This window comes from Cydia strobilella, chromosome 22 (genome assembly GCF_947568885.1).
Source record: "Cydia strobilella chromosome 22, ilCydStro3.1, whole genome shotgun sequence".
Classification (NCBI taxonomy): domain Eukaryota; kingdom Metazoa; phylum Arthropoda; class Insecta; order Lepidoptera; family Tortricidae; genus Cydia; species Cydia strobilella.
This window is the reverse complement of record NC_086062.1, coordinates 2,600,399-2,615,886: the sequence shown is the minus strand read 5'-3', so window position 1 is coordinate 2,615,886 and position 15,488 is coordinate 2,600,399. Positions and strand designations below refer to the sequence as shown.

The window sequence follows — 15,488 nt, the reverse complement described above, 5'->3', positions numbered from 1 at the left end:
ACCCCGGCAACTTGTTACCCTGTTCATCCTGTTGGATAAAAAGAAGAATGTCAAATAATCTGAGTCAATTGTTCCAGATTCTAAGAGCCTGAGCAGCACCATGGATCAGCAGGCAAGGAAAGACTTGCTTGAACAGATCAAGGCACTCTGTGAAGCAACGCGCTTGCTGGGAGCGAGTGCCAAATCTGAGCAATTGAGCCCTGAGGTAACTATCCGTTCACATGACATACCTATATATTATGACGTGCCGGTGGAAATGTTTCGCAAAACTTTTCACTTGAAATAATCTTGGAAACATCTCAAGGTTTTCTTAAAAATCCTTTAATTCCGGTGTATGTTTTTATTGTTTTCTATGTGGAACTTTCTGAAATTGATGCGTCCTCTAATTTCGGATCGTTTTTCCTGAAGTCTTCGAAAATTCTCGTAACTTTTTGGAAACATTCTTCAACTTAGACATTCCATCACACTTGCCCCAAAATCGCGCCAAGGAACAATTGCGTAGTGTGTAGTGATAGTGATATCTAAACCTTATTAAGACAGCGTTTGAAAATAAGAATAAGAAAACATTTCTTACCACACAAAAAAGTTGAGATTACAGGAATACGAGTATATTAAAAATAACATTAGCAATTGGCATGCGCGACAAAAGGAAGGGGCGCCAGCCATTTCATTTAGTACAAATTGACCGCGCAGCGCTGATTTTCAGTCCGTCCCCGTACTGAACCACATTGATATTTATGCGGGATATTTTTTTAACAGAAATACCTATGTAGAGAAATTTTCTAATACCTAAGTTAAACGAAAAATGCATTTATTTGAAAAGAATAGCTTTATATATTGTTTCTGTACTTACAGGAGCTGAACAAAGCCACGACACAGTACTCGCTGGCTTCAGGCAAACTCAACTTCGTGTTCAATCCCCACGTAGACCAGAAAAAGACACACCAGGTAAGCAGAACATGGCAGAACTTATAATTATCTTGATTTTTTAGTCCTAACATTACCTCATTAGACTCTGAACCGACTCACCACGCTTTGAGTTTTCTTCCTTTCTTTCTTATCCAATTTTCTTTTTATTTGTTTTCCATTTCTATGAATTTCCGTCTGTTCTTATAAACCAGAATGGAAACTCGGCCTAATTAGCATTTGTTCGTTTTCTTCACGATGTTTTCCTTTGCCAAAAAGCAACTGTTAAATTAAATACAACAGGCATTACTAGTTCCAAATTACTCATCAATTAGAACATACCTACGAGCAGGAGTTTGAACTGTACCTCCAATTTGGAAGCTCACGCCTTACTGTTCGACTTCCAGTGCGCTGCTATAACAAGTGCGATCAATTGGCGGATTAATAGTTTCATTTAAAATGTATACAATTCCCAGATAATCGACACGTGCAAGTCAGCATGCATTAAGACATCTGAGATGCTGCAGAAAGTTCACGAGCTAGCAAAACAGGCTGGAGCAGATGGCACGGCTCTGGATACCAAGGGATCGCAGGTTTCTGACGCGGCGCGCTCTCTGCTCACCACTGCACAGGTTATACTTGCTTTATTAACAGCTAAAGCCTGACCAGAAATATATGATCATTGTCAAGAGGGCGCTGTTATTCTCATGTATAGGGTGACAGTTCAGTATAGTATGAAAAAATTAGTTCCAGTGAAATTCCGCAACATGGCGCGTGATCATATATTCCTGGTCAGTCTTTACAACCCGTGATTCTTTAGCGTAGAAGTCGGTCAAGTCCCCTCTTTTAATTCAGCGTATATCAAAACATTGGAGATGCTTTGACTACATCCCTTGCCGAAGATTTTTCCGTGTAGAAGTCGTTAAACTGCCCGTCTCAAATTAGAAAGAATTAATATATCAGAAATGCTGCACAAAGTGCAAATACTCACCAAACAACTCGGAGCAGAATACATTCTGACGCGGTGTGTTCCCTATGTTAACTACTGTAGGCACGATTTGCGTATCAGATTAATATTGTCTTTAAGTTTTGCCTTGAGCTTATTGGTCAGAAATTGTACATGCTAAGTATTAAGTACTTATCCGTCATAAACAACACTACTTTTAGAATTTATTTTTTTGTTCGAGATTAGATAATAGGAACCTACTAAGTGAATTGTAATTTGAATAAACAAAAATATAATGCTGTTTCTATTTATACCTCCTTTCCATAGCTCACAGCGCACTCCGTCAACTCCCCCCGCTGCCAAACCGCGCTCCTCGACTCCTCAGACCGCCTCACCTCCTCCATCCAAGATCTGCAGACCACGTGGACGCCCGTCGTCAAGGCTCCGAAGTTCAAGGCCATTGGGGAAGACCTGGCCAAGGAAAAACAGGCGGTTGATACAGAGATTGTTACCCTGAGGAGACTGATAAAAGATGGATCAGGTATTTGTCTTCTTATTTCCACTATGTTGTTGTTTTTTTTACTACATCGATGGCTAACAAGCATATGACCTGCCTCATGTTAAGCAGCCTCCGTAGCCTATAATATACGTCTGCAACTCCAGAGGTGTTACATGCGCGTTGCCGACCTTAACAGCAGTACAGAGGTAGGTATAGAAAGCCTTCATAAGGTCGCGGGATACAACTTTTGCTTTGACCTTACAGATGCGCGGAAAGTTTCAAAAACCTTGGAAGTCTCTAAAATTTCAGGAAAATATCGTAAGAAATAAAGGAAACTTTCATTTTGGAAACGGAAAATTTCGATCCGAAAGGTCATATAAAAATACGATAAGTATCCTAAATATTTCAATGAGAAAATTTCGCAATTCGGAAACTTCCCGACGGCTCATCAGTACTTGAACTGCAAATAACATGGACGCCCGTAGTCCAGAACCCGAACTCCAAGGTCATAGTAGAAAAACTAGAGAAGAAATGTATGTTCATCTTGATCAGTTTCATTTTATCACAAACACGTTTGATCATTATTTATTCAGTTACCTTTAGTACCCTTAACTCGAGAAAAACTTAGTTGCGACTGAATGACATTGGATACGCCGATTCACGGGATTTAGGCATCTCGTAGTGATCCGATGCGCCTTAAACCTTATTTGTATAGAAACTTTTGGTATTTGTAAATAGCTTTAAAAACTAAAGTCCACATTATTCGCAGGCGTGAAGGGCAAGAAACCACCAGTTCCAACTAGGACCGACTCTGAAAAGGGAGGAAAGAAATCAGAGGCGCGAGTGATTGGTGCTACCAGGGAGTTCCTAGACAGGCTGCGACTTGAGGGCAGCATGGGTATGTATTTAAAATATATCTACATAAATCATTGCCAAAACTTAGGTATGTTATAGACGTCAGGCCTCTACTGAACGCCTTTTGCTATTGGAACAATCTCGAAAACGCAAAAAAAGAAACCGCAGATGTCCTCTCGACAGATATTCCGTAGTGGCCAGTAGGGGGCCGTGTAAGTCAGCCAAATTCAAATCTTAACCGATTTAAAGTTGTTATTCCATTGCCGTATGTCGCACGATGGTTTATATAGGTATGTACATTTCATGCAATTTAAAAATCTTCTAAACATGGGAAAGCTTTTTTCGTCATTTCTAGCAACATTTCGTCCCAATTTCGAAAAATCTATGTACAAAACCCTATTTATTTACCTAAGTATGAATTTTTTTTGAAAAATACCATAAGTTTCAACTGGATTTTTAGAGCAAGACAGCTCCAGTGAACTAGTGAAGTCGCCAACGTCAGCAGCGCACCCTCAAACTGATGAAGAGAAACGGGCCAATCTGCAGTTTGGCAAATGCATCGACGATGCACGGAAGAGCATTAGCTCCGCTGAACAGATATTACAGTCGGTCAGTAGTTGACGCATCTTTTTTATTTTTTGTCTTTGGTTATTTATAATTAAAGGCTCTCGGTATACTTACTGATTATTTTATTATTGGTCGAAATTCGAATAGTTGGCATATCTTTGGTGGTTCAACTGTTCTAAAAAAAGACGTCAAGTATGTTACGACAAAAAACTTAAAAGCTTGAAAACGTTTTCCTATTAGGACGATGGACGATCAAAAGCCAACACATCTTATTCAATATCCTGCGCAGTCAATAAGTTACATTTAATAATGATTTACCCACAGGCCTTCGTATCTGATGAAAAAGTCCGTGCATCTCTCGACGTCTCTCAGATCCTGGCCCTTAATAAGCAGATGGAACACAAAGTGGCGCGGGCCAACGCTGCTGCCGCTCATTTGCTGTCCTGTCGAAGTAAGTAGCACAGTCACCAATAGATGGCGTTGTGTAACGCTATGTCCGACACGGCCATTCTGATATTGTACCCGACCTTCTGTGTATTGTTCTTATAAATACATTATAGTTCACTATTTCTACAAGTTGGTAATTTAAACGGCCCACCAAATAGCTAATTCCTGCACCTTTTCAGCCAGCCGTGATGACTTCTTCTCAGTAAATTCCATTGACATGCATGACTCTATAAAAATGTTACTCTTGTCAAGACAGTCTTGACATTGATACCTATTCAATGTCTTTATTTATCCTTAGGTGGAGACAATCCGGATTACAAACTTGGGACGAAATGTGTTTCTGCCATTTCTGACCTCATGCCGACCATTGCTGCAGGTAACTAAAATCTACATCAGCACAATTATCACCAGCCTGCCTACAGTCCCACCGCTGGGCACAGGATTTCACTCGCGAGAGCGGTTGGCCTACTGGAAATTAAAATTTGGTACAGTTGCCATGATATATCGGAGCGGCCAAGGTGTTCAGAAATATCTGACAAAGCCTATATTAACAAGGCGTAAGTTAATATTCAGATATTATATTATTGGCCGCTTGGATAAATCTGATGGCAACAGTGGGTAATTGTTTCTTATTGCAGTTTTAGTCATGATATTTTCCTTTACTGAATAGTGGCTCGTAAATTTTAAATGATATTTCAAATATCACTGGCACCGGGGTTCGAACCAGGATCTCCGATTGTATTAGTGTTCCGTACAAAACATTGTTCACGGAACACTTAAGGGATCACTTCGGTCTTGCAAATCGGTTAAATGCGTTTTTCTCAGAGACCGTTTGACGTAGATAGCTAAAATTTGGAATAATAGCTAAAGCAATTACCACCACTAATATTGTAAATAAGTCAAAACCGCATATTTCTTATTTTTTCTTTGATTCGAAAACAGGTTAATTCATGAAACGCGAACTAAAAACTTTCGTTCTTTATTCAAACTTTATGGTTCGCGGGTTACAAAAGGTACCAAGGATTTCTTGGGTTTAGTTCTATGCGGACGAAGTTGCAGGCAGAGAACTAATAATTTATGTATGTTTAAACACCAGATGCCATAAGGCTGGCAGACCAGAAGGATCCAGTAGGAAGAAAGCTCTTCCTTGGCGACACGTTGGGTCTCTGCACCGCTTCGAAGAACCTTTGTGACACGGCCAAGACCGACAAAAAGGTGAGTCATCTTTTACCATCTCATCATCATCATTATTGTAGTCTCCTGTCACAGATTGCTGAGCCTCTCTTCGTGTACGTCATTTATCCCTGTCCTCGGCTAGTCTCATCCCCGTCTCAAGTGCCCCGCGATCTTCCGAATTGTCAACGGACGCCAGGCGCTACTTTCTTCCGAAAGCCACTCCACCAATCCGTTAACACTGATTCACCTGCTATCAATCTGCCTTGCAACACGTCCCAATTCCATGTAAGTTTGGTGATGACGTCACCACCGCCATCTCTACTCAAACCATGCGATTATCCACAGACGCCGCTGTATTTTACCAGTAAAATACTAGGCTGCAATCCGCACCACTACATAATTATATCATCTTTCATTAGGGGGTCTATAATTATTTCACTCGAGGGTAACAGCCAGGTAAACATATATGACAGTAATGTTATCATTGTTATTTTCAGAAACTGAAAGATGTCGCCGTGGAATTCGGTAACCATTTATCTAAGTTGCTGTACACCATCAGCACCGACATTGATCCGAGTCAGGAGAAGGAGGTATGAGCTGTGATATTTTCTGAAAAACGTTAGATTTTTTTTTCCGAAGTATAGACACTTTTTACATTTTAAAATCAAAAGTGTGAGTGGGTCTTTAGTTAGAATTTATACCAATTTCTATTTCTCTATCCATCTCTCTAATCATTATCATCTTTACTGATAATTTAATATGATCTGTCTGATCGTTGCGCTTCTTTTTTAATCAACTTTCAAATCTCAAAATCGGTTGTTATCGGTGGTTCTCAATTCGGTTGTTTTTTTTTTCGTTTGTTACTCCATATCTCCGTCATTTCTGGTTTCTGGACAGATTTTGAAAATTCTTTTTTTTTACATTTACTTAAGTTTTGCTTGATTTCAGATTCTGTTACGAGTGAAATCGGCTGGTGACGTGGCTTGCCGTGTCGCGGAGAATTCCGCTGAGACACCGACGGCAGGGCGCTGCGCGAGCCAGGCTACTCACCTTATGTACACCGCCAAGGTTCGTTACACATATAAATAGTTAACAATTGAAACCTTATTACAACGAGACAAGATTTATAAATAGTTAAGATTGTAGCTCTTAAAGACAAGAGGACAAGTGAAACTATAAGGTGAAGTCAAAAGGAGTAGACGAAAGGAAACCATACTCCTGCGATAGATGCCTAGATAGCTGTTATGTGTTTCTCAACATTTTCTTAAAGGTTACAAATAGACAGGTGAGATTGTAGCTCTTAAAGACAAGAGGACAAGTCAAACTATAAGGTCAAGTTAAAAGGACGGAAGGAAACCATACTCCTGCGATAGATGTAACTGTTTCGTGTTTCTCGACATTTTCTTAGAGGTTACAATTTGAACCTTTCATTTTATGAGATTTAATTTCTACAAACGTGCATTTAGGTTATATCATTAGAATGTGTTACGTTTTTTCTCATGAACTGATACCGGTGTCATTACCTGGAATAAATAAATCACTTGCCCGACTGCAAGTATTGTTTCAATTCACTAACTGAAAGGACGTAACAATAAACACAAGATATTGTTGACCGACCAAGCTACTTTTCTTTTAGTTCCCAAATAATATTCCTCCTCCGGCCACCTAGCCCCGGGTTCGAATCCTGGTAAGGTAATTCATTTACTGTGTTTGTCATAAATATTTGTTCCTGAGCTATGGATGTTTTCTATGTATGTTCCCACAACACACACACACACACAGAGAAAGAGAGAGACAGGGAGATAAAGAGAGATTAGTTTTTTGTGAAAACACAGGTAGGTGGCAGGCAGGTGTGACTAGGGCCGATCGCCGATCAGTTTATAATATTAAAAAAAAGGTACAATGATCTTACATCCACACAAGCCTTGGTTACTGTGGGACCGTGATGCCTTATTGAGTTTGCTATGGGACCGTCTATCTGTGTATGCCCTATAATATTTATTTATTATTTATATTCCCGAGTTTTTCTTCGAAAACCATTGTGGGGTGTAAACAATAACTATCCAAGTATTCTTCTAGCTCGTAGCCCCCTCAATCCAAGACCCAGAATGCCAAGACGCACTCATCACTGCCTCCAAAGACCTGTCCACCCAGTTGAAGTCCATCCCCTCCTCCACCCCTAAGCTGACCCAGGAGGTGATGGAGCTGGAGAGGATCCTGGAAGCCTTGAGGAGCGATGTGGCCAGTGGGAAACTGTTAAAGAAGAAGGAAGAGAAGCTGGTGATTGAGGATACTCCGTTGAGGAGGTTGACGGCACAGATTATTGAGGATTGTAAGGTGAATATGAATTTCTTTGTTGTTCCACTTTTTTGGGTAAAACCGGTAAGAGAATTGCCTTAGTTTTTATTAATCCTTGATAAAACCATTCAAATTATTGTTTTTCAAAAACTTGTAAAAGTTTTTGTAATGTTATGGAAATTACCACAAGAGTTAAAGGTAGTTTTCAGTATTTTTTTGAAATGGTTGTTATTTTGCAGAAGTCTATAGTAAGTAAATTTAAAAGTGGAAAAAATACTGCCTTGGGTCCAGAGGCCGTGAGTTCAAGTCTCACCCAAGGCAGTTTTTTTTCCACTTTTAAATTTATTCTAAGCTTAATAGCATCGATCGCAGACGTTTCTGCTTGTTAAAAATTAATCTATAGTAAGTACTTATAGTAATTAATAGATGAAGAAGAAATACGCAAATAAAAACAGAAAACCACCGATACTTACTTACTGCTGTGGCGCACCCGAAGCCCGAAGTGGAGTGGGTGGTGGAGTGGAAGTGGATCTTGGCCTCCGACAAAAGACCGCCATGCTACTCTGGCCAAAGCCGTTTCTGTCCAGTCGACGGCGCCGAGTTCGCTGAGGTCTTTCTGCACTTTATCTCTCCAGCGGTAGGGCGTCCAGACGGCCAACCAGCCAGTACCGATAATACCCGCCAATAACACCCGCACTTATGCTTTTTTTCCAGCAAAACGCCGAATGCACTACCAACCCTGCAGCAGAGCGAAAAGCGATGGCTGACTTCGCCAACAAGCTCTCTGATGCCCTCAAAATTATGGACGTGGCCAATGCTAGGTGTAAGAAGGAACCTCATGTGAGTACAAGAATGGTAAAAAAAATCGGATTTGTGGTCCCTAAATCATACTTGATGCTCTTCTTACATTTTGAGTACTACTCATCTAATAAACTTCGGTTTTCTGATAGTCGCGCCACTTTTTCTGTTTTTCTGCCTTTTTCACGATTTGTTCTGCGTTTTTCTGCCTGAACAGCGGGTGATTCTCTGATCTAGAGCATATTAAAAATACTTTAAACCATATGTCGTTATTACTACTTGGCCCGTTTATAACATGTTTTATAAAATATATTTTTTTCCGACCAGCCCGCGCAGCATGGTTTCCCCTATCACTAAGTCCGTCACTTTCGCACTCACATACTTGTTAGAACGTGACCTGTCACGTTAATTTACTGTGACGTTCTAACAAGTATGTGAGTGCGAAAGTGACGGACTTAGTGATAGGGGAACCATGCTGCGCGGGCTGCACGGATATGATGGTCTTTCTTGTCTACGTGACAGCGTGATAAAACGGCGTCCGTCACTGTCAATCGCCCGTTGTTAAAAAATGATGGCTGTTTATCATGTGGATAAATCCATCCATAATACGCTTGCAGGATCTAAGAAAACGTGAGGAGCTAGAAGACGCAGTGTTGAACTTGCAACACCTGGTGCTGCAATGCCGACCACGTGACGGTGTTGTTAATGAAGCACAGAGCAATATCGTCAATCTTTCCGTGAGTGATTTGTTGGTATAAGCAAAGAGAATTTAGTATAAAGGCGCATTGTCAAAGTAAATATTGTAGTCACAGTAAATTTACTGTTTCGACACAGGATTATAACTTTTAAAACGCTATTTGACTTTGATCCTTGTTCTTTCACTGATATGTGTTAAATTTGTTAAATATCAAAGGTGTCGCCATCTACACGAGTATAGGCCAAAGGTATGGCGCTATCGCTCCAAATGCACATACACGGCGCTTATTTTCCAATACGCTACTCCGACTAAGTGCCCAAAGAAATACGGATGCCGATGTAGCTTGTAACATCAAATTGATGACCACAAAACGTGGAGAAATCTATAGTAACGCTTCCATCCGAGCCTCGATTCTCAGCAGTAAAAACCGATAAGACGAGGAAGAGAACGTGTCAAAGAAATTTTATCAAATATCCTTTCTTCTTTAACTTGTGTCAGTGTCCATTATTTTCTGACTATCCCTTCTTCCCCAGGACTTCTTAACCGACGTATCTACAAACGCCTCGCGTCTTCAACACGCCGCCCACGCTGCAGAGAGCAGCGCCGCCGCCGGGCCGCACTCCCACGCCGCGGCCGCCGTGCGCGCGCAGTGCCAGGAGCTCTGTGACGCCGCGGCTAAAGCCACTCCTAAGGAGCTCGATGCACCTATGGTCGACGTTGATCATGCTGCTAAGGTAAAAAGAACCGGCCAAGTGCGAATCGGACTCGCGCACCGAGGGTTCCATACTTTTTAGTACTTGTTGTTATAGCGGCAATAGAAATACATCATCTGTGAAAATTTCAACTGTCTAGCTATCACGGTTCATGAGATACAGCCTGGTGACAGACAGACGGACAGCGGAGTATTAGTAATAGGGTCCCGTTTTTACCCTTGAGTACGGAACCCTAAAAAACATTATCCGGTCAGGGACGTTATAAACAAGTTTAACCATTGGTAGAAATTACCTACTCTCAGTTTAAAAAAAAATAGTGGGGTAACCAACCGGTGTATGATAGACGCGGTTACGTGTGACTGTGACAGGATAAAAATGTCCAGTATTTTTTTTTAACGGAGTTAAAAAAATGTTTTATCACGTGATTAACGGTTCCATTAAACACACTCAAGCTAACACAGTAAAACTTTTCGTATGTTTTAGGAATGTGTCAGTCGTGTGCAAAAGATCAACACAACTATTGAGTGCTGCCCTGAAGGCGCCGGAAAAACTGACCTCCAGAAAGAAGCACGCCCCCTCAATGAGAGCTGCACATTGTTACAGTAAGCCTTCTCCTTCTTATCTTAGCGCTTTCCGCATTGCATTCAAAAGGACCCCCTTGTCCATAAGTAGACACTTTTACTTCAAATTTAATGTTATTACGTCCTTCCTAGTTGAGATAAACTTCTTTGGAGCAATCAAATTTATACTATCGTTAGGCATACTAACTTAGCTAACTTAGCGGTTTCACTCGAGTATTTGTAGTCCCTCGCGCGATATGTTCGCGTGGTGTTCTTTGGAGCACCTGCGTTACATCTGAAATGCTTTCAAAGAGGTTAAACGGTAACGCTGGATTAAAATGGTTTAATTAGTTATCTTAATTCACTATTGCAAATTGATTCTCATCTTCCATTCACGCATTTCATTCTTAGACAGGGAATTTCCAGTGCGGATGTTCCATCTCTATAAACATCTCGAAATCTTGGTTTTATTATTATTTTAGATACGCATCTCAATCAGCGTTAGCAACAGCTCAGTGTGCGGCGCTGGATGAAGCCCTCAACGACTTGACAGATCTGGAGAATAGAATAGACAAGATGTTACAGCCTAGGCAGGGAGAGAAGTACACAGCACAAGTAAGATCTTTCTGCTATACTTTTTGGTAAAGAGCGATACGTGAGGTTCGGATCAAACTAGTGTCTTCAGCATTCACATCTAACATTTCGTATCATGTAAGAAGACTTTTTACTGACTCTCTTCTATGCCATATTTCTTATCCTGACGGTATTTGCTTCTCGTGAGTTTATTTACCTACAGTATAACCATAATTTAAACTACCTCCGTTATGGGGTCTTGGCTTGTCCAACTAGTATCCATCGCCATGCAGCGCTGTAATGCTGCATGATTAGGACTTTTGGAGCGGGTATGGCACAGAACGTTATTGTACACAACGAACAGAATATTTTGAAATTCTTGTTCCAGTCTGTCCCGTCAGCATCTCTGCTGGCATCTCGCGCGCGCCTCGCAACAGCGGCCGCGGGCGTTAACCGAGATGCTCAAGAGCTTGCCCCGGCGTTTACTCGCTACGTGGCTGACATGAGAAGACATGTTGATGTTGCTGACGAACAGAAGAGGATGAGGTGAGTTTAGCAATTATGAATTGCAATATGATCACAATAGCAATGGCAAAAGAATCAAAACACGTGAAGTGAAACTCAAGAACCAAAATGAAACTAGCAACCGTAAGCAAGATACCATTTTTGAATTGTGTGGCATGTGTAATGGTTGTCATATATTATAGTAAACAGTTTAAAAGTACCTACTTGATCGTAATGAATTGGTATGTATTGGTTAAATTTCTGGCTTTTGATGCACTGGGAACACAGTTTAAAACCTTTTATTTAACAGGTTGGCAGATCATCTCAAGAAGCTCCAAGATCGGCTGAAGCTCCTCACCTTGGAGACGGGACGGCAGGTGGTGACATGGAGACCTGCCAACGAGGGTGAAGTGGTCACCATCACGGAAGACATCCTCAAGGTAAGCAGATTTCAGAATTAGATCTGATTCAAGGAGACCGACAGGTTTTTAATCGACTTCAAAATTGCAATGGTTGAGGTTTTTGAATCAAGAGAGAGAAATTGAGGGAACTCTTCAAATACCTATTATAGGCCCATGTATAGTGATTTGGATATTTTTTGTAAAACACAGGGAGTGGCGATAAAGAGTATAAAGACCATAAAACCTGTTACTGTTTTTTGAAGTTTGTTATATTTTATTAAAGCTTATGCTTTTATACAGATATATCTTTTACAGGAATTGGATAACGCGGAGGCAGTAATTGGCATGAAAACCGATAAAAACAACAACATAGCTTACGAAGACTTGAAGAAACTCCTCCTGCCAGTAGAAACTTACAAGATAGAAGGGGATAAGAAGTAAGTAGCTATAAACGTAACAGACAAATCTTAGAAAAATAGATAGAAAAATCTTAGGAAAAATTTACATTATCCAAAATTAGGTATGCTTTCACACAGCGCATGTACGAGTAGCTGGTAAAAGCGGAGCTAGTTTTGCGAGCGATACGCTTAAGCTTGCACTTGTTACAACATAATAACTTGAGAAAGTAAATGTCCAAAAGCACTCCACAAGCAAAGCAACAAGCAAGCTGCAAGGTGGTTCTAAATGGTATTTGATAAAGTTACTAGATCCGTGCGAGTAGCTCAAAACGCGCTACATGTTCTATGTGCAATCACTAAGCACCATAAGTGACAGGAGGTCGTCCGTTGATCTGTTGATAAAAGATACGATATATATATATACGCATAGCATTTTTAGTCATGATTTTTATCAGTAAGCACTGGATTTTTCAGAAAAAGGAATTAGAATAACTGTTTTTTTTTTCCTTTTATAAGTATAATATGTGCGAGCCCCGAGCCCCGATGCATATTTTTTCGTCTACTCAGACCATTTTTTGAGGTTCTCGCGTTTGTACAAAAATAATGTGTAAGTTTAAAAATCACTAACATTTAATGTCAATGCTAATGTAGTTTAATTTTATATGATAATATTCTCCAATAACTAAATCCAAATACAAGAAATACCGTTTGTACTGAAAGAAAAAAAATAACGATTTTTATTTTTTATTTGACGGGTAGGAATATAACAGATGTCAAAAGGGCTATTACTAGGGAAAGCAACACGGCTCTACCAATGTACTGACAATTTTGTTTCGAGCCCATGCATGCAGCAGTGCTATAGGAGAGGACAATATGATTTGGAGAACGTTTTTGAAAAGTACATTTTTTTAACAATAAAGAGTCTCATGCAATTTTATTATACGAACAAAATAAACTAGATTAAACATTACTATTACGGTTCCCATTACTGGGTCATCTTATCGTCATGTGTAAAATTTATTAGGATAAACAAAATTGTTGTGTGGAACTAGACGAACTTATTTGCATCGGGGCTCGTATGTATTAATTTGTTATTTCTACTGCTACAGGAAACTAGAAGCGAAACTAGAACCCTACGCTACAAAACTAAACTCCATGGCCGAGACCTTAACGCTCAGTATTGGCAAGCCGGGATCGCTCGCTCGTACCGCTCACGTCACCGCTGAATCCGCTGTCCAGCTAACAGCGTTAGCTAAGGCCTTGAAGAACGATGAGGTAAGCAAAAAGATGCTCTTTGATTATAATTTGAAAGTTAAAAATTATTCGTTATTGAATTGTGGACAAAGTTTAGGACAAACACAACAGCGAAACTGGAAATAAAGATCATAATGTTCTCCGATGCCCATGTTTTTTGTCATAGTTCGCTATGGGCGCTTGGCAAGTATTTACACCACATTTACACAGCAATAGGGGATATTACTGCAATGTTCTGCCACCAGAGTGCAGGACTAGCCTTTTTAGTAAACCATATAGTATCTTATACATATTGTACCTTTAACAGGTTTTTAACAAGTTTTCAGAGATAATAAAATATTACATTGATGCATCAAGGCGGTTTGCTTACGGAGGACCTACCGGGAAACGCGAATCCGAAAATTCGCTATCTGCCTCATTATCGCTCGAATAATTATTATACAAGAGTGACAGAGATGTTAGATAAAGAAATTTTCTTGTTTCACGATAGACACTCAGATTGTGGTAGTGGCGCCCTGGCGCCCCCTACGCAGAGTTTCGCGTAATATTCCCTATTGTTTTTAGAGACAGACTAAGATAACTCGGCAGCAATTTTGATTTTTTTATTTTTGATTTTGAATTTTGATGCAATTGTTATTTTAAACGTCATAATTTAAAAGAAGTTTGACTGTTTCATTAGTTTTACATATATTTTCTAATTCTTTAAAACCATTTTCTAATTTTCTTTTATTTACATACCTATTCTTTTTTGCCAGGACCCAACAAGGAACAGCAAAATAGATGAAACCTCTCAGGAGTTATGTTTCGTAACTTACAATCTCCTTAAAACTGCGGAGTTGTGTAATAATGTAAGTAGATTTTTATTAAGTAATTAATAATACCATAGAGTAACTTATACTAGAGCGGTACTGTCATAGTAAATTTTGTAACCCCAGTCAATTCACTGCCATCTGTCGACACACTTTAAAACTAAAAATAAATATTTATAAGAATACGATAAAATGTATTTAAATATGGATAAATGATTTTTTTTATTTGCATTAATTATTTTTATGATTTTGACCCATGTTCTTTCACTGATATGCGTTAAAATTATAAATAACAAACGAAACCGTCAACGCCCTCTATACGAGTGTAGGCCAAAACCAGTGGCGCCCTCTGATCGAGAATCAAATTTTCGTTATTTTCGAGGCACGTTTTTTCCTTAGACTGTATCCATCTATTACGGAGTTATATCTATCTTTGATAATACTATATGTAATTAGTTGGTGCCATAATTTAAATTAAAAAATGTATAAGTGTCACGTGACGTGTTGTGTGTTAAGTGACACCTTATCCTTAGCTTCAGCTTCAGGGTATCTAATAATACTATAAATTATTTAAAAATCAATTTATTTACATACAAGTTATGTGGTACTACGTAAACGAAATTAATAATTATTAATTATTGTTACCCATAGGAGCCAAACAGCTTCGAATCGAAAAGAAGAATGCTGGATGCTGGCCGGTCTCTGAGTGATGCTATTAACAAATTGGTAAGATAATTATATTCATATTCATATTCTTTATTTGTATTGATCATAATATTGCCACAGATACGTAATTTACATTATTATTATTATTATTTATTTTACAGTACATATGGTGCAACTTTCTCGCACTAGTGCGTCAAATAGCACTTTTCGTGCATATGTCGAAAGTTTAAAGGGCCTTATGTACTGTAAAACGTTGTACATACACGTGCGAATAGGTAATTCGCAACTCGTGTCGATTTAAAACACTCCCTGCGGTCGTGTTTTAATTTATCGCCACTCGTTTCGAATTTCCTCTTTTCCGCACTTGTATCGTAAATAACTATATTATACCTACAAATACCTGTATGTCTGTCTGTTCTTC

The 15,488-nt window shown here is 39.5% G+C and overlaps 1 protein-coding gene across 2 annotated transcripts in view; it reads left to right on the top strand.

Moving 5' to 3' along the window:
• LOC134751376 (talin-1-like) overlaps window positions 1-15,488 on the top strand; it is a 72,495-nt gene that overhangs the window by 36,329 nt on the left and 20,678 nt on the right. For both annotated transcript variants that reach the window (XM_063686732.1, XM_063686731.1), the window contains exons 41-63: window positions 78-205; window positions 856-948; window positions 1,383-1,538; window positions 2,180-2,393; window positions 3,121-3,249; window positions 3,667-3,815; window positions 4,098-4,224; window positions 4,519-4,596; window positions 5,317-5,435; window positions 5,894-5,986; window positions 6,345-6,464; window positions 7,476-7,733; window positions 8,409-8,534; window positions 9,110-9,229; window positions 9,723-9,923; window positions 10,386-10,504; window positions 10,945-11,077; window positions 11,424-11,581; window positions 11,850-11,979; window positions 12,256-12,377; window positions 13,448-13,613; window positions 14,348-14,440; window positions 15,053-15,127. In XM_063686732.1, the coding sequence (XP_063542802.1) occupies window positions 78-205; window positions 856-948; window positions 1,383-1,538; window positions 2,180-2,393; window positions 3,121-3,249; window positions 3,667-3,815; window positions 4,098-4,224; window positions 4,519-4,596; window positions 5,317-5,435; window positions 5,894-5,986; window positions 6,345-6,464; window positions 7,476-7,733; window positions 8,409-8,534; window positions 9,110-9,229; window positions 9,723-9,923; window positions 10,386-10,504; window positions 10,945-11,077; window positions 11,424-11,581; window positions 11,850-11,979; window positions 12,256-12,377; window positions 13,448-13,613; window positions 14,348-14,440; window positions 15,053-15,127 (3,107 nt within the window). The remainder of the gene's footprint in view (window positions 1-77; window positions 206-855; window positions 949-1,382; window positions 1,539-2,179; window positions 2,394-3,120; window positions 3,250-3,666; window positions 3,816-4,097; window positions 4,225-4,518; window positions 4,597-5,316; window positions 5,436-5,893; window positions 5,987-6,344; window positions 6,465-7,475; window positions 7,734-8,408; window positions 8,535-9,109; window positions 9,230-9,722; window positions 9,924-10,385; window positions 10,505-10,944; window positions 11,078-11,423; window positions 11,582-11,849; window positions 11,980-12,255; window positions 12,378-13,447; window positions 13,614-14,347; window positions 14,441-15,052; window positions 15,128-15,488) is intronic.